This window comes from Scatophagus argus, chromosome 10 (assembly GCF_020382885.2).
Source record: "Scatophagus argus isolate fScaArg1 chromosome 10, fScaArg1.pri, whole genome shotgun sequence".
Taxonomy (NCBI): Eukaryota; Metazoa; Chordata; class Actinopteri; family Scatophagidae; genus Scatophagus; species Scatophagus argus.
Window position 1 is genome coordinate 15,459,119 of NC_058502.1, and position 23,449 is coordinate 15,482,567.

At 40.7% G+C, this 23,449-nt stretch overlaps 1 protein-coding gene across 6 annotated transcripts in view; it reads right to left on the bottom strand.

The window, feature by feature from the left end:
* Positions 1 to 23,449, bottom strand: part of macrod2 (mono-ADP ribosylhydrolase 2) — a 393,930-nt gene that overhangs the window by 74,306 nt on the left and 296,175 nt on the right. For all 6 annotated transcript variants that reach the window (XM_046402692.1, XM_046402691.1, XM_046402693.1 and 3 more), the window contains one exon: positions 12,684 to 12,757. In XM_046402692.1, coding sequence (XP_046258648.1) covers positions 12,684 to 12,757 — 74 coding nt within the window. The remainder of the gene's footprint in view (positions 1 to 12,683; positions 12,758 to 23,449) is intronic.

Below are 23,449 nucleotides of genomic sequence, written 5' to 3' on the forward strand. Positions count from 1 at the left end.
CTCATTTGAACAATTAATATTACAATTCGAAGAGATTAAAAAGGTCTTAAAAACTTTTCATACACTGGATGACATGAGTATGGACATGGTTTCTAATGCATCTGCTATCACAATTCTAGTACTACAGCCTTCACACAGTGAGTGCCTCCTGTTCTATCCATCACCCTCCTCCACCATGTCGCTGGCCTCAGTGCCCAGCCATATCTCCGAAGCCCTGTTGAGTTACAACATGTACCACTCCTACTGCGCTAGCCTTTCTGGCTGTGTCCCACTGAGACTGACGCCCTTGTCAATCAGCACTGTGAAAATCATTTGTCAGTAGATGTAACAGTCAAACAACGACATAGTTTAAATGCTTACTACACACATGAGAGGCAAGGCAAAGGCTGTGAGATAATCTTGCTTATATCTGGCCATAATCACACCTGGTAATAATGAAAACTGGCCCACAGCTTTAAACAGCTCTCTTCCTGCAGTTCAATTTGAAAAAGGCAAACTGCATGGGGGATCAGCTCTTCAGAACTCAGCATGACTCAAACTGAACCACAGCTTTAACCTTTAACACAACTTTGAAGAACATTTATACCCTTTTATGGTTCACTGAATCAATTGGACCTCACTGGAAATAAAAGCATCCTCATCTCATCTTAAATAGCTTTCAATATACAGCTGGTTGGTACAAAGATGACTGCAACGTTTGATAGCTCATCATAGGGTCTCAAGTTGATTTAGGAAATTCTAGAGACAGGCAGTCAAGTGAGCAAATGGAAAATGTTTGTATGTTGGAAAATTTGATTCCAAACTCAGTCAACAGTTAAGCCAAGATAGCCTAATTGTGCTGTCTGACATGACTTCATAATTCACCAAATACATACAAAATGTCTGCCCTAATACATTTGTTAGTTTCTGACTCTGAAAGAGCAGGAAAACCAGTAAAATTCAGCAAAACTGCTGTAGCTCTGAACTACCTCTGTCAAAAAATCTCACACATTTAGGCTATTCCGCTTGATTTCCTTTTCATAACTAATGTAATACTTATTAATTTCTGTTCACTGAAACACCCCTGAAGTTTTTGTGCCAATGGGGAGACCCATGCCCCACTTTGAAAAATGTTTGAACTAGAATTACTGCCTCTTGTTGTGTGTCTCTGCCAGCCAGTCAAGTTGCAGTTTACATCCATGTCTGTCCACACTCACATAATACTGTATGCATAATGAAAATTTTGAAGAAATTTAATAAAAGCATGAGTAAATGAGTATTGTGAGACGGACATCCTCTCTACTTTTCAGAGTAAACTTAAAACTTTCCTTTTTGTTAAATCTTATATAGTAGTTAGTAGTTTATGGTAAGGGCTGGCCTAGGCTGGCCCCTAGTTATGTTGCTACAGGTTTAGACTGCTGGGGAATCTCTCACGATGCTCTGAGCTCCCTCTTCCTCTCCCTTTCCTCCTACACACATTTATGTCCCATTAATACACGTTACTAACTCAACTTCTTCCCCGGAGTCCTTGTGCTTTCTCATCTCGCAGGCTCCCACTGATTGTGGTTGAACCTCCTGCTTGTAACCTACTGTGATTACTACTGTTTAGTAATAAGTTATTTTAATTTTCTTAATACTCTGTACAGCTACTACCATTATTACACAACACAGGTAGGGATAGTGTAGACTGTTCTCTCTGAGGACAATCAAATCCTTCCATGTGTGCAGCAGGCTCATGCAGATATTCTATCAGTCTGCAGTAGCCAACGTAATGCTCTCCACGTTGGTATGTTGGGCTGGAGGCATCAAGGCTTGAAGATCAGCAGTCTGAACAAGCTGTTAAGAAGGGCATGCTAGTTGGAACTGGACAGTGTGAACACAGTGGGTGAGGGATAAAATCAAAGCGATCTTGGAAAACCCTTCTCAGTTCCTCTACAACTAGCTGTGATAGAATAAAACTGATGAAGTTGTTGCGATGACAGTAGATAATGCTTCAAATATGGATGTTGACGCAAAGCAGGCAGAATACCACATGACCAACCCGGCAGCACAAAAGATCTGTACAATCAAGATTAGTGTCACCAATCCAGTATACGACGAAATGTGAAAACAACATTAAGATGTCACATTGACCTTTCACCTTTTGGGTATGAAATACAGTCCCAATCAAAAGTTTAAGACCACTTGAAAAATGGCCAAAAATCATATTTTGCATGGCTGGGTCTTAACAAGGTTCCAAGTAGAGCCTCAACATGCAACAAAAAGAAATGGGAGTGAGGCAAAACATTTTTTGCAGGGGCGTCAAACGGCCGCTGGCTTTTATCATATTAGACATTTGTGGGAAGTTTTGCCATAACCAGCATATGAATTCTTCAGTTATGGCCAAAAATGTTTTGACCTTTGACCACCAAATTCTAATCACTTTAGTTTTGAATCCAAGTGGATGTTTGTGCCAGATGTAATGAAATTCATTCATTCACATTCATGACAGTGAGATGGACAGGAGATCAGTGTGACCTTTGATCTTCAAATTCTAATCAGTTCATCCTTGAGCTCCAGACATTTCTGCCAAACTTGAAGAAATGTCCTCAAGGTTTTCCTCACTTGTTGCGTTCGCAAGAATGGAAGGGACAGACATAAAGACATATGGATGGACCAACGCATGGATGTATGAACAATGCAAAAAAGTAAATTCTTCAGCACAGCTGACGCCGATGTGGAGGCGTAAAAATCGACTTGATCAGGACATCTGCGACATTACATATGCAAACACTAGAGCCTCTTTCACCCCTCTTTACTGTGGCAACCTTTATTTCTGAATACAACCTTGGGCAAAAAAAGGCCCCGATCAAGTAATTTATGCTTAGAAATAAAACATTGACTTTCAAATGCACCACCGCCTGAAGCCAGGCTTTGAGGCTGATTTGATCCCCCTTTGAGATGGTGAGAGATACGGCCCATTCCCCCTAATCACATGCCAAAGACTGTGCAATCACACAGCAACAGCTAAAGTAATCGCTGTGGTGGTCTCCTCCCCTCCTCCCTGAACTAAGTTTCAACCTTTCAACATGGGTAGCACCGGGAAGTCCTTCATATGTGCTCCACATTCATAAACAGACACACTGTATCCTGTTGCTCTGAAGTCCAAAATTCACAGTGCAAGCAAGCTTGTTGATGGGGTGGCTGATAACATCCAACTGTGAATGGTGAAAGAGGCTGCCCCCATGCATGGTGATTAATTAAGTTTAATGCAAACCATGATAAAATTCAAGAAAGGTACTCCAGATTTTATTTATCTTTTAAAACCGTGCTTCATGACTTTGTTTTGAAAAACTTACAGTAAATACTGTCCAGCATCAACAAGTTAGCAACAGCCTCCCAGACCCTGACATGCAGAGGCAGCAGTGTAGGTTTGTTTTGTATCAGTGAAAACATGGTGGAACATAATGACAGTGCTATAGAGATTTTTCAGCTTTCTAAGAGGTCTAAGTCTGAAGTGTGGTTGTATTTTTATCTTAAGAATTCTGGAGAAAAAAAAAGGTGGCCACCTTATCTGCGAAAGAAAATCGAAGGACAGCATGATGAGTCATCTATGTGACCACCATTCACAGCTTTATATAAATTTCATGGCAACTTTGAGCTTAGTGTGCGATGTGTGGACTTCAGAATTGTTGAAAATGTCATGGTTTTTCTGTCTAACTTACTAATAGCTTGTCAGTAATTTAAACTAAAGTTTTAAAGGTTAGAGACTCTCGTAAAAACATTACACGTTGCTCTGCTGCTGTATACCTTGTGTGTGTCAGCAGATCACTGTACATGATGACAAGTTACACAGTTCAGTCATCAACCAACGTTTTGTTCAATTAAAATCATTAAATTGGTTGTACAAGCATTCCAAAAAAAGAAACACTATAGACTCCAACCCGAGACTCCTCTATATTTATGAAACTGTTGGGCTCATTGCAATTACTGTCACTGTCTGTGATGAACAAGTTATCCAGTTAAAACGGAGCAAGTGGAGATTTGTTCTCAGAAAATGTTGTTTTTTGATTAAATAGTTTGCGGTTATGACTGGCTCTTGGGTCTGATTAGCAAAGAGAAAAGGAAAAGAATTGATCCAAAAAAGAAAAAGAAAGAAAAAAAAGCTGATTGAGCACATCTAAGCATTTCTGTGTAGGCATAAGTCTCGGTAAACATTACGGTAATACAGCAGGCTTGCAACGTAACATTTTATGTTGGTCTTGTTACTGAATTATATCTGGCTGGCTTATTTTTATGAAGCTATAACATTACTATGTTGTTAACCTTAGCTTCCTGAACAACACCGATTCAGGTCGTTGTAGGCTTACATGTAGGTGTATAAAACAAAGCTGTTTCACCATCATCATATTACAGTTATCACTTGTACATATCCATAAAAACAGATACGTTACCTCAGATTATGCATTGTGCAAACTGCTGTGTTCAAAAAAGAAATTAAAAACAAGTTGCAACACTTGTAGCCCACTGGTAACTCCTTAATTATTAATTATAACTTATGTCACATTGCGAAAAATTATAAAAAAAACTGAACTTGCATGAGCTCCATATTCCACTAGAATTCCCTAGTAGAAGTAGTAGTTCAGTTGATTCATATTTAATATTGGTTTCAGATAGTGAAATGTCATCTTCATATTCATCTACAAAAAGGTATACTTAACTTTTGCATATTCACTTCACAAACAACAATAAATGTTTTACTGTTGTTGTACTCGTCAATAAGCAGCTCAATGCTTATTGCAATGCTAACCAAGGTTATGTGTGTGGCCCAGACCTCATTTAATGATCTCAGAGCAAGTGATTGAGAGGACAGTGGAGTGATCATAATGTTTTTCAGCCACTATCTGTCTCTGCAGGCCATAGATTGACTACATAATTAATGGCTTTGATGAGCTGCAGACAGTTTTTTTTGTGTGTTGTCCGAACTTGAGGCGGTCTTAAAATTAGCTGACTGGCTCATGTACTGTACGAACACACACATACACGCACACAACACCTCGACAGTAAAGGTCTCCATGCTTCAGCGTGGGGTACTGCGGTGTAAAATTGTGTTCAGATAGAATGAATGAGGTAGTTGGAGTTTGATGAGTCTCCTGTCCTCCTCTGAACCAATAGCTCGACCCACTCTGGCTTTATCATGGCGTGCCAGCCTACCGCTATCTGTGGTACACTAAATCAATTAGCATGTCATTAAGATAGCTTGTTCCAGCACAGTAAGCATGGAGGTGGGACTACAGTATCTGCACAAATGGTAAGAGCTGAACTCAGAGGGCATCCTATCTCAGTGTTCATATGTTAGAGTGAAGAGGAGTGTATTTATTGGTGCGCTCGGTGCTTATGTACAAGAGCACCTGGAGATGCAGGAGTCCCTAACAAGATCATGACAAAAAATAGCTGTTTTACTTTGTCCCAAACAAGAACCAGCGATCTGTATCATCCATGAAGGGAAATTAGGCATACCTGATTTTTTCTCTTTTTAGGGAGTTTGTTACTCACTCTGCAATCCTCAAGAACAGCCATAGTGATTACATTCAAAGCTTTATTAAGCTCTACCTTGTTATCACACACAGCTTTTCACTATTTACTTATGTCTGAGAGACAGATGTAATCAATTCTATGATTAGTCTTATTTATTCCTTTATTAATTCATTCATCCTAAGTAGATAGAGCATGAACAGAATCCAATTCAGACTCAAAGTCACCTTACGTCAGAGAATAAGGTGATCATTCTGCAATTACCAAGAGTAAAGCAACACCTTGGTCCTTGGACAAGATAGAGAAATGATAGGCTTAATCCCCATTTGTGCAGAGAGGATTTCTGTCTTAAGGCAAGAGCTCAATCAAACCATTCAGATAAACATTTGAAAAAATGTAGCCTTTGCTGCTCATGATAAACTTTTCTTTATCTTTGCCAGCACAAGTGCTTAATAAAAATTGCTTTTCCCTCCACAGATAGAGTGTGAAAGGTAAAACATAACTTACACTGGTGTCAATTCAGATATTGGATCCATATCATCTTAAATCTATTTAAATACTGAAACTAGTAGTATTTAATGACACCACCCTAAGGTCAGGGGAATCAAAGAGCACACATCATATTATCCAGAGTGGACCAGATAATAAAATCTTCAGATCATAAAAGCCATAAAATCCCCATTCTACTGCCTTAGGCCAAATGGCTGTCACTAATGTATTGGAGTACATGGCATGCATTAACACTGGTGCCAGAAAAGTAATTCTCAGACCGAGAAAACTAATAAGGCATTCACACACGTCCTATAAAGCATTACTGTAGCCAGATCTGAAGGTGTTTGACAGGGAGGCTGAAGGGAGAATACAGCTCTCGCAGGTCAGACTGCATCCACTCCATCCATACAAGACAGTACAGTATGTGGAGTCGAGTGTTAAGTCATGCTCTCAGCTACTGATCAGGCCACATCTCCCTGATGCGCTCAGTCACAGAAAACGATTCAAAGGGGCTAGACACTGACTTCAAAAGCCCAGTGCTGGCTTTGAACACCATGCCAGCTGCACAAACCATCAGCGACACATCAGCATCCTCGAGGCACGCGTGGAGCAAATTTGTGCCTCCCTCGGCTGCAGATGCCACACTTGGAAAAGTCTCTTCACTGGATACTAGACAATAAAAACACCATGAAGGGCGATACAACAACAGAGAGCTAACATATCACCTCACTTAGTGTTAGCTTCCATTCCAGTAGCTTTGGATTCTCTGAATGTTTTTCAAGAGGGCTTCTTTCGTCGCTGTAAGCTGAACTTACTGGGGTTTTCAGTCCATAATCGAAATGGGTAACTACCACTGTGCTGAACAGTAACATATGCACACACTATCATTTAAACCAGGATAAATGATGATTTTTTTTGTTAGCTTGTGTTTTCTTAGTATTTCTATTGACATTTTCTTTTCATAAGGGAAAAGAAGATATATAAATGTAAATGTAAAAGAAGCTTCTTGAAATCAATAGTCTCAATATTCACAGTTACAATGACCAGTTCATCTCTCTCACATCTAAAAAAATGCCAAAAAATCTAAAAAAAAAAAACATCTCGGGATTTTTGATCCTTTTGACTGGACAATCAATTAAAATATATCAACTTTGGCTTTTGCCAAGTCAATTTTTACTTAAACTGTTTTACTATTAGTTGTTACTTTATAACAAGAAAAAAACAAAGTTAATTGTCATATTTAATCTTGCTCCCAAAATTGTGGCAGACTGCCAAAGACAAAACTGGAGTTTCTCTTACAACCTTGAACACCACCCAACTAAACTCTATGTTAGTTGGGTGGCATTGACATGACAGCTGACATGTTCGTTTGTCTTTACCTGCCAGCATTTTCTCATGAGTGCCTGATTGGTACTCTGTATGTGCAACTCTCAACAGACATGAGAGGGAAGAGAAGTGGCCTATGCCTTAGGTACTTCCATCACCAGCTCTGGAAAACAACAACCTGTTTACTTGTGTTATTTATTTATTTTTTTTTAAGCACTTGACTGATGGGAGAAGTGAGTTGCTAGATTTGCTAGCTTGAGGGAGCATTTTACCTGCTGCAGGCAAGCAGGCAATCCTTATTGTTGAGCCCTGTCATGGAACATGTAGACCTGCATGAAGTCCAAATAATGGTCCCAGATTATGAAAAAAAAAAAAAAATTCGCTAAAAACTGAAACCCCTATTGGAATAGTTTAAGGAAAGGTGTTTAGGTCGCAGTGACACAGAATATGCAGTAACTCATCATTAATTCCCTGCACACATCTCGGCCCCTGGCTGCGAGGAGCATTTAAAGATTTTGTCTAAGTGTGTAAAAACCTCAGAGTAGAAATGCTGTGAATGAGGACTTGCTAAAAGATAAGTGGACACTTCACATACGTCTTTCCATTGTGTGTCCAAGCTCCACGTTGGTATCAAATCCTTAGGAAAGACGTTGTGGAATACTAACAAATAATATTTATAACACGCATTATCATGTTTCCGCCTTTTAGAGAGACTGATGAAAGAAACCCTCTACTGAAAATACACAGTCTGGATGAGGGCACAAGGCTAATGGAAGAGAGGTTACATGGAAAAGGGATGGGACTTTGACTCTGTATTCTCTTCGTGTTCTCTGAGGCAATTCATCATCATTTTAAGCAGCATGTATAGTAGGTGATAATGGGAAGCACATACGTATGTGGTTTACTGTCTGCTTACCATGCCAGTAAGATAAAGTTGGTCACAATACTCATAAATGTAATTCACATTTTCTAAAGATGAACCACACAATATAGACACAATAGCACCAACCATCCATCTTATCCAGTTGAATGACAATGAATTCCTCAATACTGTCATGTTATAGCTGCATCTGCCAAAACCCAGACGGCCTCCTAAACTGATATCCATTCACACAGAAAAACACAATCATACAATGCATACACCATACTGTATTTATTCCTAATAGCCACTTGACATTTGTCACAAATCACTGTTAAGTTTCCAGCCCAGGCTTGAAATGGAATTTATTATCAGGTGTCTTAAATGACAAATGCTACTAAGGTAAACAGATCATTCACAGAAAAGGGAAAAGGGATGTAAACACCTGTTTTGGGAGCGTCTTAGGCACAGCAGAGTGCTTAATACTAAAGCCCAGACCAGAGTGGTGTTGAAAGGTGAAATCTCTACACATCAATTTTGTCCTGAGCGGCACAGCGCAGCAGAGCTTATTACAGACTCCCAATCTGTCTCAAGTGTTAAGGCTGTGTCAGTAATGCTGGGCTGCTGGGCCCTTGAAAAGCTTCATTAGAAAGCTTGGCCATCCAGAGCACATCCATGGCAGCCAAATAAAGTGTCAGACCACATTTTTCATCTGCAGATTAAACCTATGTAAGCCTGAATTAAACCAAATTAGATCTGAAAATGAGAAATAAACTGAAACCAGACGAGTGGAGGGGTGTGTGTGTGTGTGTGCCGTGAGTAGGAGGAAACTGCTCCATACCATATGGAGAACTGGCTGTGTTGGGTTGTCACTGCCTCTACATTTGCAACCCCTTATGCATTCTTGAAGAGATTAGTGCCCTCTGGTCTGTTGTTTACACATACACACATATTCTATTTCATTACTCGCAGCAGAGGCTGACCTGCCTTATTCTTTCATCTATTGTGATCTGAAGAATCATTTCTGCACTCAGGTCTCTCTAGATTAAAGGATCTGCTCTCCTTGACCACGGCAAGGCTGTTTATTCTTCTACAATGGTAGTCTTGGTGCTTTTAAGAGTGAATTTCACAGTGGCATTGGGGCCCTTTGTGTGCTGGAAGTGCATCAGGGCTACAGTGTGCTGGCCTGGGAGATAAACTCACTGCTAATCAATCATGCAGTGTGCTCTTTCTTTTTTTCTTCTGTCTTCTCTTTCTGTCTTGCACACACACTCAGACACAGAGACATGCACACGGAGTCTTTTGCTATTTCCTGTAATAGTATCCTCAGACGTTCCTGTGTGAGCATTTCGGTCAGTGGACAATTACAGTCCAGTTGCCATGTGTGTGAGACCACAACCTACCAGATTCACATGTATCTCAACTGGATAACTAGAGGAAGTACTACTTAAATAAAGTAGCAATACTACAGTGCAGATATACGCTGCTACAAGTAAAAGCCATGTATTGAAAATGTTATTCAAGTACAACAGAAGCAAAAAAGTATAAACATCAAAATATACTTCAAACACCAACAATAAAAGTATTTATTATGTAGAATGGAAGAAAAAAGAGAGAGTGTCCCAGAGTGTCCCTTTTGGAACGGGGGCTGTACTGTATGTACTTCATACATATACTGATGAATTCTGAACTAAGAATGAATTCCTGTCTTAACTTGTTATAAAAATTCATATTTATTTGTTGATTACTGTATTGTTAATTTGAATCTGCAAAGTAACCACTTGCTAAAGTTATCAAATAAATGCAGTGGAGTCTCTGAAATTCAGTGGAGCTGAAGTATAAAATAGCAGAAAATGGAAATACTTGTACATAAACAACAACCAATTGTACAGCGCTGGGTAACGCGCACATGCACACACACATAAACAGTTTGATATCCACAGACAATGCTATCAAATCAAAGTGTGTGTGTCCATGGAGGGGGTTAGGGTGGGGGGCTGTGGCCTGTACTCTGCCACCCCAGTATGTCAGATCTTCAGCCAGACCATTGTACTGAAATTCAGCCACAATAAGGCAGTATTTTCCCCAAAGCAGAGCCCCTTATCATGGCCCTGAAATGACTCGTCTCTGTGGACGCCCACAACAAGCTCCACAGGAACGGGGTGCACGGAGCTGGAAGTGAGCGAGCAGAGCAATCTAGTCTTATTGTTCCGTGCATGATAAACTGGGTTTCAAACCAATTCATTCTCACTCTATCTTTGGAAAGCTGTATGCAATCTGTGGGATGAGCTACTGTAGCAATGCTGAACTTTTGCAAGCTTTTGATGGTATAGCACAGAACATCTCATCACATTGTGACTGCCTCCAAGGAGAGACAGAGAAAAATGAATAAAACAACGTGTATGACAGTCTGCACAGCACTGTACAATATAATGTTCACACTGTGTTTTTATTCACAATGTGTTTATTGACTCTACGCTCTACATAAGGCTTGCAGTAATGTGTGAGGTCATAATTTTCTTATGAAGCCTGAAACAGAATGATCTCAGTTATCAATCAGGCTGATGCTGGGTGTGTCAATTGGGTAAATGCTGCAGTGATAAACTGCATTTCTAAACATATCAGACAAAGCAGGAGGCACTCATGCCAACATTTAATGTGAAATAAAGTGCCAACACAGCCAACAGTAACAGCAACAGCTATAACGGCAATTGGAAGGAAGACCTCCTGCTTCAGTGCATGTTGTTCTGCGGTTTGACTGGAAGACTTTGTAATGTAAGGGAAAAACTGTGCTGCTTCTGGGCAAAATGTATCACTTTATTCTCTCTGATCTCATTAAAAGCTTACTCACTTTTGGTCTGGCTAGAGCTGAGGATCCACTGCTTGTGCTCGTGGAGCTTTGCCAAACAGTTTTCAGGGAAGCCTCTGTAGACATCTGCCCCTCTCTCCATGAATTGTAATATGTTCCACTTGATCTGCCCACACCACAGATATCTATCAGTCAGTACATCACAAAACTGTCTCTTAAGAGCAACTGTGAAACCTCCATACGGCAAGTAGCAACCTTGAATGTGCAACAACACAACCACAAAAGTCAGCTTTGCACATTAGCTTGTTATTTACAGTCAGCTATAAGCTATATAAAACCTTATTTATGCCAGAGTGTTGATGGATTCCCCAAGTACACCTTACAGAAATCATCAGGTAGAGAACAAGTGCCTCAAACATAGCACATCAACTGCAAAGTAATCCAGCAGCTTGGAATCATTTGGCTGCCTGTTCACGACACCCATAACACTAGCTAAGGGATGCTGTGAGCTTTATCCAACACCTCAATCCATAGTGACAGATATAAATAGTGTCACAGTAAACAGAGATGACCCCCGAAGGTTACCATCACTCACTGACAACAGCCTCCTGACAACTGGACACAATTCTATCATCACAAACTTTCAATGAAAATATACTGAGGCGATGAATACCTTCTCTAATGCATGTCATTGTACCAGCTTTGTGCATTGAAAGTAGTCCGAGCTTTAATTTGGTCATTTCAAACTTTGGTCAGTTTCACATGGGGTTTGACTTGGTTAATTTGAGATGACATATTGTGTATACAACATCACATGTAAATCTATTGACACTGGACGAAACACAAACATTGACCTCATTGCAACGGCTTCAGGTACTACTTGAAAATCAGATTCCATTTGATCTCAAGGCCATTTTAAAAATGAATAATACAGATTTGTAAACTAACACGGCAGTATTTGTTTTTCTCACTGTCTGAATAATAAGACCGTAGTGTCGGCCTCTCTGTGGTTAAGATCCTTACAGCATCACGCAGCTTAATGTTCAGCAAAAGTGGCTTTGAAATTAAAATGTCCACATCCATTTCAGTTTCCCACAGGGAAGATGGATATATCATGTCATTGGTCATTTCAAATGATTACTATTTTGCTTCTCACCCAATAACTAAAATTGAAGATGATCATGTCTCATACGGTACCTCATGCTTTCAAGATGTTTGTTTTATGTGTTTTCTACCAAATGCAATGTGGTTAGGACAGATCAGCTCATGAATGACTTATGGTATTTCCAGACGATTTGAGCGTTCAGCTCTTGGCAGGCATCATTATAATATATCGAATACAAAAACCAATTTCAGATTACTTCATCTGATGTGTTTATGGTCTTCTGGGTTTAATAGCTCTCCCAAGCATATACCAATTAAACAGTCAACAGACCATTTAAGGCCAGATTAGTCTCAGACTGGCTTTTAATTTGATATGCATGCAGACCACAAACTAAATGGCTGATCAAGCGGGGAAGGTGGATGTCTGTCTGATACAAAGAAGCATGACAATTAGTGTTCTGTGTTACTGCGGAGGTCCAATCATTCACACTCACAGCAAATCAGCAAAAGCATGAAATAAACAGTGCCTGCACAAATGGATAGTTGACTTCAGACTAACAGCTATTTGTTTTGAATATGCTCCACCCTGGCATGTCCTACCGTATCAGGATTCTCTTCGATCCAGCTCTTTACTGTCTTCAGAGCAATGTCAGCTGCAGGCTCATTGGGAAAGCCTGGGGGAGAAGGGAAAAACAGCGTCAATATCAGTTTTATCCAACACGCAGATGCCAAAAGGGATACATACAAAAACAGACAGGTGAACAGCTAGACAAACCAATATCTCCACAGGTAACAGCATTTTTCTTAAAAAGAGGGAAAACAGCACAAGCTGCTTGTCTCTGGTAGGTGAGACCAGCTGTCTGATAAACTGCTGTAGATGTTTGTTACCAGATGCACAGTGATGTGAAAACATATACGCATGGAGACATATTTCGAGGATACAAAATGTAGCTACAAACTAAAAATACTGTATATATGTCTGTAATCACACACATGAATTTCTGCCTCAAGCAGAATTGAATGTTTTGTATTTATCTGAGAAATTACTGTTACTTGTTTGATAATTTACATATAGCTCTTTTTTGCCAGTTTGGAAGAACATATCAATTGCAAACACACAGATTATTAAGATTAACTTTTAAGAAGGCCAGCTAAGGGAAGACTCTGCTGGATGCTAATCCCAAGGTCATGTGCTGACATGTATACAACTTCCCAAGATCTAACTTTTAGAGTGAGCTACTCACTAAAAAAAGCCCTTGGGCCAATCTTGCTACAGCTGAAGAGTACATATGCCATTACTAAAAGTGCTGACAATCTGCTTTTCTGTCACAGAGTAGTTGTCTTCATTTCAAAGTAATTATATTTGAGCTTAGGCTTCTGGGCTTTTCACAAAACTTGACTAAAGTATTTTACTCTAAATCCTCTGTGCAAACCCACAAGCTAGTCTGAAGTTACCTTGCAAGCACAGCCTTAACGTAGTACACCCTATGCAAAGCTAAGAATGAAAAGCCAATCAATAAACATGGCCCATTTTTTCAGTCATGAGTGACCAGACTCAGGATTTAAAACCAGATGTTCTTCTGTATTAAAAGCCCCTCACCTCCTCAAGAGACCACAAGTTGCAACAGGGACTGTCTTCCTCTAACTACAGAGGTTGAGACCTCAATTTCAACCCACATCAACTGATACGGGGGCCATGCCACGGTTGTAACCTGTTGGTTATTGCATGGGTCACATTCTCAAATATTTTTCTTTTCCTTGGTCATCACAACTATAACATTCTATGACCTATGAAACAGGCTTACAAGCACCACAGTGACCTCCACCCTTTAAGACGAATGTAAAGAGAAATGAAAAGCTGCAAAGATCCACGCTTAAATTTCCTGAAATCTCTCATCTCTCACTTAGACCACCTGCTGTCAAAGTCTCTCAATAACTATTCTGTAAATGCTGTAAATGAACTGCCTTGACAGCCAAGATATATACACTGTATGTATTATCTCCTCCACTCTCACCCTATCTGACCACTGTTGATGTCTCTCTCTTTCTTTCTGTTTTTCTTCCCCTTACCCTTCTCAGCCTGACAGGAGTGGCTGAGTTACACTGAGGAGAGAAGATGGGCTGAAGTGCAGAGGCCTTGCTGAGCTCCTGTTCAAGCTCTGGGTGGAGCGAGATGTGAGCTGCATACCAGCCAGCAGTGACAGCCAAACTTGCTCCTATGGCTCTGTTAGGCACCGTCTGCAGACAGTGCATGGCCAGTTCACAGCTCCTGCCCTTCAAAAGCTGCCCCTAGAGCTGTGTGCTCAGAACCTAATCCAGCATGCCAAATCAGTTTGCAGGTCACCTGACTGTCTCCCAAACCCACTTAACCTTTTCAGTGATATCACTTTGTCTGGCGATGTTTCCTTTTTGAAATCCATTTCCACACATATGCAGTTGTACTGACACTCCAGTTCACACATCAAGTAAGGTAGGCAAACAGATGTGCAGAAGATGTTGGAAAGCTGAGAAAAATAAATCCCTGGAGATAGGACCAGCTGTTTAGGAAGAGCACAAACAACAGGAGAGGTGTCAGTGAAGCAAGCACATATATAAAATAAATTAGTGAATTATATAAGCAGTAAGGGTCTGCCTTTGTGCTCTTACTCTGAGTACATCTCAAGTCTCTTAAAGTGCACCCATGGCCCTAACTTGTGTGTCAGTCTCTCCCACTCAGGTAGCATGGAGTGATTCAAGGAAACCATGCGAAAGAGAGAGGAAACAAGGAAATGAGTTTTGAGATTAATGAGATGTCCTTTCCTCCGAAGCGTCATGTGAAGCAAAGTCCACCATTTTGTTCAAATTTGCCAGAAGCAAGGGCAGAGTATTTATACGTCATGGTGTAAAGGTCTTCCAGGAAGGCTGCTCTTACATGAAATATATAAGAAACGTGGGATGAACCATATGTCAACTCAAGAGAGATGAAGAGAGGTCTGTTTCCTTTCAAGAAAAAAAACAAAATTGGTCTTAATCATAATAATAGAACAATGTGGTATTTCTGGTTACCAGCAGTGGGTGGAAGGCATTGAGTCCATTTAATCTATTAAGTGTAGAGTTTCTACAAATGCTCTATTGATCTGAGAGCTATACCTATTAATCATAGCAGAGCTGAAAAGGAGAAAGAGAGAGAGAGGTGAAAAGAGGTGAGTTATAGAACCAGTGAGCACAATAACAGGAAAGTAGAGTGATGTAAACAAACATTGTAAACGAGATGAGACAAAGAGCGTTCGATGGAAGGCTGGAAAAAGAGGTCAGTGCAGCTGGGGGCAGCCTGCCAGAAGAGCCCTGCTCGACAGCAACGTTGACGGCCCAAGGTCAACAGCAGCAGTTCGAGTGTCTCGGCAGCTCTCTCTCATCATTTGTCTCCTTCACACTATTCACTACCTTAACCTCTGCTCACCTCTCTTCTCTTTTCCTCTCTGCCCCTGCCAGCTAGGCCAAGTATGTTTATTTGAAAATACAATAAAATTTAGCCTCAGTCAGTTGCTTCCACCATCTTTCTTGGTCACAGTCCCCAGTGGTAGTACAGTTGACAAAATCCAGTAACAGGGGTTCAAAAAATGATGCTTGGAAAAGGATTGAGTGAGCTGACTGTTTTATATGCTCAAGTACACACAAAATGAAAAAAGTTCAGTGTTTTGCTTCTACACCTTCTCCACTCAACACCTCCTTCTCATTCTCTTTTGCTCCATTTGCTGTGTGGAGGGTTCAGTGAAAGCTAATCTGTCAGGAGGTGGAGAGCTGGCGTCAGGCACAGTGATGGTGGGCCCTCCAGGGTCCCTGTGCTGCTTTGCTTGGCTCGTCTCTCCCCTATGGTGGGAATATGGCCGGCTCAGGGAGATTTGTCTTAGCGAGGTGCACTGATGGAATATGTGCAGCGCAGTGCTGCTGATGAGGACTCAGGTGGTGCAGTGTTATTTCTGCTGAAGGCTCCTCTACTTCATCACCAGGCAGAGCGCAGCATCCAGATGGGGGAGGGGGGGCGGGGGCTTATGATGGCACGTGCCATGTGAACAAAGAGTGGCACAGCGCGCTTACATAACATTTGCATAGCACTGCCCATCCGGTGTTGTTGATGGCAATGGTGGTTATTGGTTCAGTGACCACAAAAATTTGGACTTATGACAATGGAGAATGAGTTTAGATAATCACTGAATCTGACCTGAGTGCAACCCAGGTTTTTTCAGTTTGTGTTCTTCCAATCATTTTGTCCTTCTGACTAATTTTAAGCAACAATTAAAAATCATGACCAGACAGTATGAGATAGATGACTTGGCTTAATTTCCTTTTAAGTCAAAGGTACATATTCATTCATGAGTCCATATCAGCCTGCACAAAGCGACCACAGGGAAGATTAATCTTAAACTGAATTCACATATTTTATTCCTAAGATCTTCAGCATGTAGGACCTTTGTTAATGTGAAGAAAAAGAGAGCCCGCTCTGATGCAACCAACAGACAGAGTCTCAGGCCCCTCTCTTGGGCACATGTAAATCACCTTTATGAACACATGTACATGAGCCTGGGTGACTTTTAAGAAATATGATTTTATGTATTTTATACAAAACTAGAAACCAGCAAAACTAGCCACTGCCTTTGATGTTAAAGCCCAGAAATACCCATCGTGGCTCAGTTCAGTCCTGTCAGTTTATATCATAGACAACTTGATCTTGACTCTGAAAGTCAGAATGAAAAGTTCAAGTTCAAAAATGGCCACTGAACTGGAATGTATGGAAAATAATATAAATGTTCACTCAGCCTTAGGGGCAATTTTTGCTTTAAGAACAAGCAAGCCATTGCTTTCTCTTTTGCCAGCATGGCAACTCTTTCATATCCTAGATTTACAGAGTGAACTTTTCAAAACAAACTTGTGTAGCTAAGGTGTTTTTCTCTTGTGAGAAGGAGTGAGAAGTAGCTGTATCATCTGATAAAGCATGTCTGTGCTATGATACACTCCCATTCTGTGTACTGCAGACCACACCAGTTTTGTTTCCCTGTACATATAATAAGGATACCTGCTGTTATTTTAGAATAATATAATTTTTGTTTTATTGTTTTTGTTGTTGTGAGGACACACTGATTTTTTTGTAAGGGTATGTGACCTAGGTTTGCTAAACATATGCTGACTGAGTTCCTGAAAAATATGAAGTACAGTTTTTCTCCCCATCTAAGGCAACAATCATATTGTTGGTCCCATTCTGCTTTCCCTTAGCTGTAGTTGGTCAAGTGCACTTTGCAACACTCCATTCATTTTGACGAGCTGTCCACCTTGAAGCAGCACATAGCCTGAGGCTGGGGTATCTGGCAGTCATGAATTCACCAAAGGTGTGAAACGACCGTAAACACAGAAAATCTACCACAGAAAAAGAAATAACAAACAAACCTGGCAACAATGTTTATCGTTTTTTGCAGTGTTTGACAAAGATTTAGCCTCGACTTGCTTAAATACGTTGACATCTTATTTAGTTGAGATGAGTTGTTGCTTAGAAAAACCTCTAAAATATTTTTTATAAAAGAAAAGGGTATATGTAGCGCCAGTGACGACTGGTATAAATGGGCTAGTGGGGCTAAGCCCTCCCTACTTTATGGAATAAAGATGAGAAAGCTATTGTCTAAATAACACATAAAAGATTGTTATACGTTTAAGGTTTAGTTTTAGTGAAAACTAAAGTGGCAATAGCACCAAATAGTTAAAAGAATAACACCGGATATCTCTAAATGGGCTAATTTTATGCAGCGCAAGAGCATCAGAGCGTCTGGGTGTAAATGACTGACGGGTATCATGTTCCGCCCTCTTCATTTACTGACCATTTGGGCTGACTTCATGTAGCTCACATGCCAATTGATTCTGACCAATCAGCAGCGAGCTGGAGCCGGTTAAATGATTGACAGGTGTTGTTTCACGCCCCGTGATTTATTTGTCATTTGGGCTGATTTCATGTAGCCCAACACCGCTGTAAGAAGAAGAAGAAGAAGAAGAAGAAGAAAAGAAGAGGAAAAATGGTGGGCGCTAACATGAATGAGGTGGATCATCTTCTTAATAATCCATTTTCTTCAATGTTCTATGAAGAAAAAAATTGTCAAAACGGTCTGTGTGTGTGTGTGTGTGTGTGTATGTGCGCAAGTATATAAATATATGTATATAAATATCATACAAATATATATATTGAGAGAGAGAGAATGAGAATGTTACTTTTACTTTAACTTGCAATTCTATGGCTACAATTTATTTGTTAGCCCACCCAATCAATTTCAGCACCAGCCACCACTGTGTAGCGCACTTATTCTTCATAAATAAAACAGGGCCCAGAGAATGCTGACCCTTTTACAACAGACAGGCAGGGAGGAATCACTTAAACACAACATAATACAAAGTAGATTTGCTGATTGTGGATTGGGAAGCAAGAGGAAATCATTATGTGCTGCACAGTTGAGGGCTGCTCTAGTTGAGGGTAGCAGTCCCATGTGCTTATGTGGAAAGAGAGAAGGGGGAGAGGGTTGTCACCCCATCAGGGCCCAGAGGACAGGTGAGGTGACCCGGGGTGGAGGACAGGGTAACGCCCCAGGACTCTAGACACCAAAGCGTGGGTGTCAAATGGCCTGGAGCACCTCTCTACACTAACACTGGGACAGAGCAAGGCTGTGACCATGACCGACTTTGCAGCCCAAAGAAGGAGACGGAGACAAAGAGGGATGGGAGGGTGCTATGTGAGGAAGACAGGCAGAAAGAGGAAGAAAGAGAGCAGTTTCCGTGGCACAACAGACGATGACCTTCCTTGGAAACATTCCATATAGGTGATGCCATGCTTTGTCCTACATGCTAAAATTAACACCTGACATTTTGCTTTTTTAAAAACATTCTGAAGAGTGCATGATACGCAGAAGTTTAATGCTCAACCAAGTTTCTGAAATGACTAAATCTATAGTCCTGTGGGCTGGGAGTATTTTTACATTTGGCTTATCATCCATGAAAATGGTGAAGCAAGGCTAGTATTGACAACAATGCACACTGCGTGACTTAGTTAAATAGGCTACAAAGCTCCTGTTCCTTCTGAGTGCACACTCTGCTACTCACTGATACAGCACGTTGAGCAGCACGTTTACAAGTCCGATGTACCTTGAAATTCCCAACCCAGCTGGGCTAAGCCCCCAGTAGTAAACCCTGGGTTTTAGGAGAAGACGGGAGTCACCCAGGCCATCTCTGGCAAGCTAGCAGCAAGCCATCACTGCTGAGAGATAAAGTGCGATGAATGTCTGCAACATTCCTAATCCTAGACAGGGATGAGAGAGAGCCAGAGCATGATGCTGGCTTGAGGAAAAAATTCTTAGCTGCTTGACACCTTTGATCTGGACGGTACACTAGAACAGCAGCGTGGACATACCAGTAGAGCTTGGCTGGATTACATTCACATATCTCCCAAAGCCACCAGTCTGAGATAGAACTCCTCTGTCAACAATTCTCAGATCAGTGACAGAGACAGATAAGCCAAAGGTTGAGGGTGAGCAGTAAACAAGCAGATATTTGTCTTAAGAAGAGAGCCTCTGATTGTTTTCTCAGGGTATGCATTTGCACGATGACACCTGTCAGGTTAGCAGTAGACTTAATGTTCATGTCCTTGCTCTTGCATTGTTCCAGTGAGCCCTCTGCTGTGTGCTAAGATTGATCTTAGCAGGTGCCTCCTAAACTGTACAGCTCATTACAAAGTGGTTGGAAAATGCTCTTTCAGGGAAGATGTGATCTCCACAAGGCTAAATTGTTGCACAATGCATCTTGAAATGGAAATTTTACGAGTGTGGCTTTGCTTGAGGAAGTACCTCTGCCTGTGTGGCAGAATGCAAATTTCCGGTCTATGTGTAAGATTGTCATATGAGGGTGAAACAGGGCTTCAAGAGAACATATCACAGAGAAGAAAGGAGAGAAAATGATAGTAAAGAGAAAATGGCCTTTGTAAGTCTAGGTAGTTGGACTCTTGGCACTGATCTTGTGAGACATTGAAAGGTGTCTCCTCCTTGGAAGGAATAATCCATTTAAACCCAGGTCGCATGGCTGTGATTGATGTGCAAACAGGAGCAGCACTTAATAACCTCTATCATGCTGGGTGACCTCGTGGCCCACGGTGGGCACCAGTTTGTTTATGGGTGGTACCTCCGACACACTATCCGTGCAGAAATTCTGTTGTGGCTAATGGGCCGGACTGAGGGATTGGACTGTCAGCGCAGTGTGAGCCCTCATTTTTCTTTCCAAGCGTCTAAGGTACCCCTGGTGCACCCCTGCTACACCCAACCTCCCTGTTCTGCCATCATCTGTCAATGGTGACCGTGTCTCCTGGAATATGGAGGCGTGAAAGAGAGTGTCAATTAGCATTAGCTTTCCTGACAAATTGTGTTTTCTTACCACAAAAGCCTTGGATGACATGTGCCTGATTCCCCTCTGTCACAATATGAGTGCCACAGAATTTGTTTTTCTACCACAATTGTAGTGTGAAAATGGGTCAAGCACATGTGCATATGTTAAGAACCTGGATGCATGACCACGTGCACATATATAAAGCTGTGGCTGTATCTATGTGTATTCTACAGAGACACACACAGATAAAGACAAGAGAGAGAGAAAGAGAGAGATGGGAAAGATGTGCTTTTCATACTAAAAAGCTTTTGTTTACATTGCCGAAATGGAAGTTGACCTTAAAGGTTACCTAAAATGTACAGAAAATGTCAAAACGCCTGACAAGACAGCACAGCCTCTTTCAGAACATGGCAGTACTCAGGGGGCACAGGGAGGGGTCTTAGAGAATCACATCACAGCACTGTATTATACTGTATTTCCTTTGACAGTCCCTCCTCTATTTGCCCTCTGCTGTGTGAAGATCTTCAGTCTTAATCAGCTGTATTGTTCTATAGAGATGCATTTATGGGGAGAGCTAAGCTGTTTATTTATTGAATAGGCTGTTTAATTCCCACCCTCCACGGCCTTTGATGTGAGGGTCTGCTGGTGGAGTGCGATGACAGGCTCCTCCTGGCTGTGCAGCACATGGCACCGCAGTGAGGAGCAGTAAGCAGCAACCCCATACAGCAGCGTAATGCAGTGACCAGTCACCCTCTCCCTCCTGCATACGTCCGGCCTGTCTTTGTGTCACTACAATAGAGCTGTTTTACTCCAAAATGTCACATATCCATTTTGAAATTAGACCTGTATTTATTCTATTTTTTTCTTTTATTCAAAAACTAAAAGTATTAAAAACTCACAAAAAAAAAAAAAAAAAAAAAACCCTCAAATATACTTTATATTTTAAGGGCAATCAATTGGAATTTTATTCAATGGAATTTCATTCAGCTGTTTGACTTAATTTACTGAGGATTTTCCCAAGTCAGACACTAATGAGTCAGGAACTATTAACATGTTCACATAATTAATTAGGACCCACACCAAAGTTTTGTGCTGAAAGAAAAAAAAAAGTGCGAATGCAACAAAATGCACATTCGGAAGCAAAATGTTCTGTAGGAGCACCTCATGCAACATAGGAATATATGAGAAAAGGAAACAAGGCTCACAGAAATGACTGCTGAACCTATCACCATTGACTATAAAATGTACAGCAAAAAAAGGAGGCAAAGTGAGAATGAGAGAGAAAAAGAGTGAGAGAGAACTGACAACTTTAGCCGTTCTTATCATTAACACTTTAGTAATAGCCATATTGAGACGGGTGGCAGAAAACAGAAAATACTGCAGAGAGAGATGGTGAGAGGAAATGATGAGAAGTTGTTGTGCTGTAATCTGTGCAAATTGCAGAAGCGATGGGTAGAAAATGTTCAATATCTCAAGAAGGAAGAGTTCTATCCAGCACAGAGTGTAATTACAAACATCTAGCATTTTTTAAGCGCGAAGGCTCTCTTTAGCACACACACTGGGCTTCAGTAATAAGTATAGGCTATGCTGTGCATTAGGATGCTTGACCACTTGTCTATGTCGTAGTTATTCACATGCATGGACATTTAACTGCCAACTGGGCATTTACATACAGACCTGCAGCTGTATGACTTTAAATTGCTGTCAAAGAAATGAACAGCTTCATAAACTCCCAGCAACTGCACCATAATTAGCAATTCATATTTTGTTTTCAATCCAGTGAGTGCGCAATAATATCAGACCCACGACTTTAATACTGTGGTCAATGCTTTTTGCAGAGAAATTGGTGGAGAAAGGAAAAAAAAGCCTACTGATTTAAGGGCGGTTACTCTGCTGCTGTGTGTTGACGGCGGGTTTAAGGAGCACAGCACAAGTTTGTCTGTAATCAGTAATTTTCAGTAAGTGTTTGGATGTTTCATATTTCAGTGTGAGACTTGGTAACAGCTGCCAGCTAGTCAAAATACAGGCTGATAATGAAGGAAGCGTGAAGGCTTTAGATGCAAACTGTGTCACACTGTTTGCTTGACTTTTTCAAGGAAAAAAAGATAATTTACAGATGTGCAAAGGCAGTTGTTTGATGTTTGATGGCTGATAAATAATTGCACTTTTTAAACTTCTGTACACACAGTTACAAATGACAGGCAACTAACATTATGTTTTGTTTTGTTTTGTTTGTTTGGTTTTTTTTTAATTAACACCAGACATGTCTATTCTAACATATAGCACGAGTTTGAGGCTTAGGGGCTCCTGAGCTTCCTTTTGAACTGTTAGTCCAATGTAAATGGATGACATTTTGTTATACTGACAGCATTTATATAGCACTTTCTGGCCAAAACACATAACAAGTGAGTCACCCATTCAAATCCACTTTGACTGTGGGGTTTACTGTCTCGCTTGACACATGAACAGGAGAAGCCAATGATTGAACTGGCTCCACCTCAGCAACCACAACCAGTTTCTTTTTATTTATTTATTTATTTTTTTACATGTGCCATTGGTTTCGTAAACCAAATATATCATGTTAAGCGGTAGAACACTTAAAATTTTTCCCCACCAAGCGAGACACATCCTTCAGCATGGTATTTTTTTGGCATGTGTGATATTAGTAAAAAATCCAAAGAAAATCAGCAATGGGTAACGCTTCACTTGCATTTTGCAATTTAGCTGCAAATGTCTGCATATACAGTTAAATAGCCCAGCATCAGGTCTTAATTAGTGGCAGTGCATTCAAGTAACTGAACTGTGGTGTGCTCATTTACACCATCAGTGACAGAAAGTACCATGCTAAATGAAAACATGCAGTGATGCCAAAATTTGCAGCCATGACAGTGATTTGCAGTAGCTTTAGTAAATTAACCCCTGGGTATTTTAAAAGGTTGCCAGCTTTGTTTAGAACAAATCTTCAACACAATCACAATGAA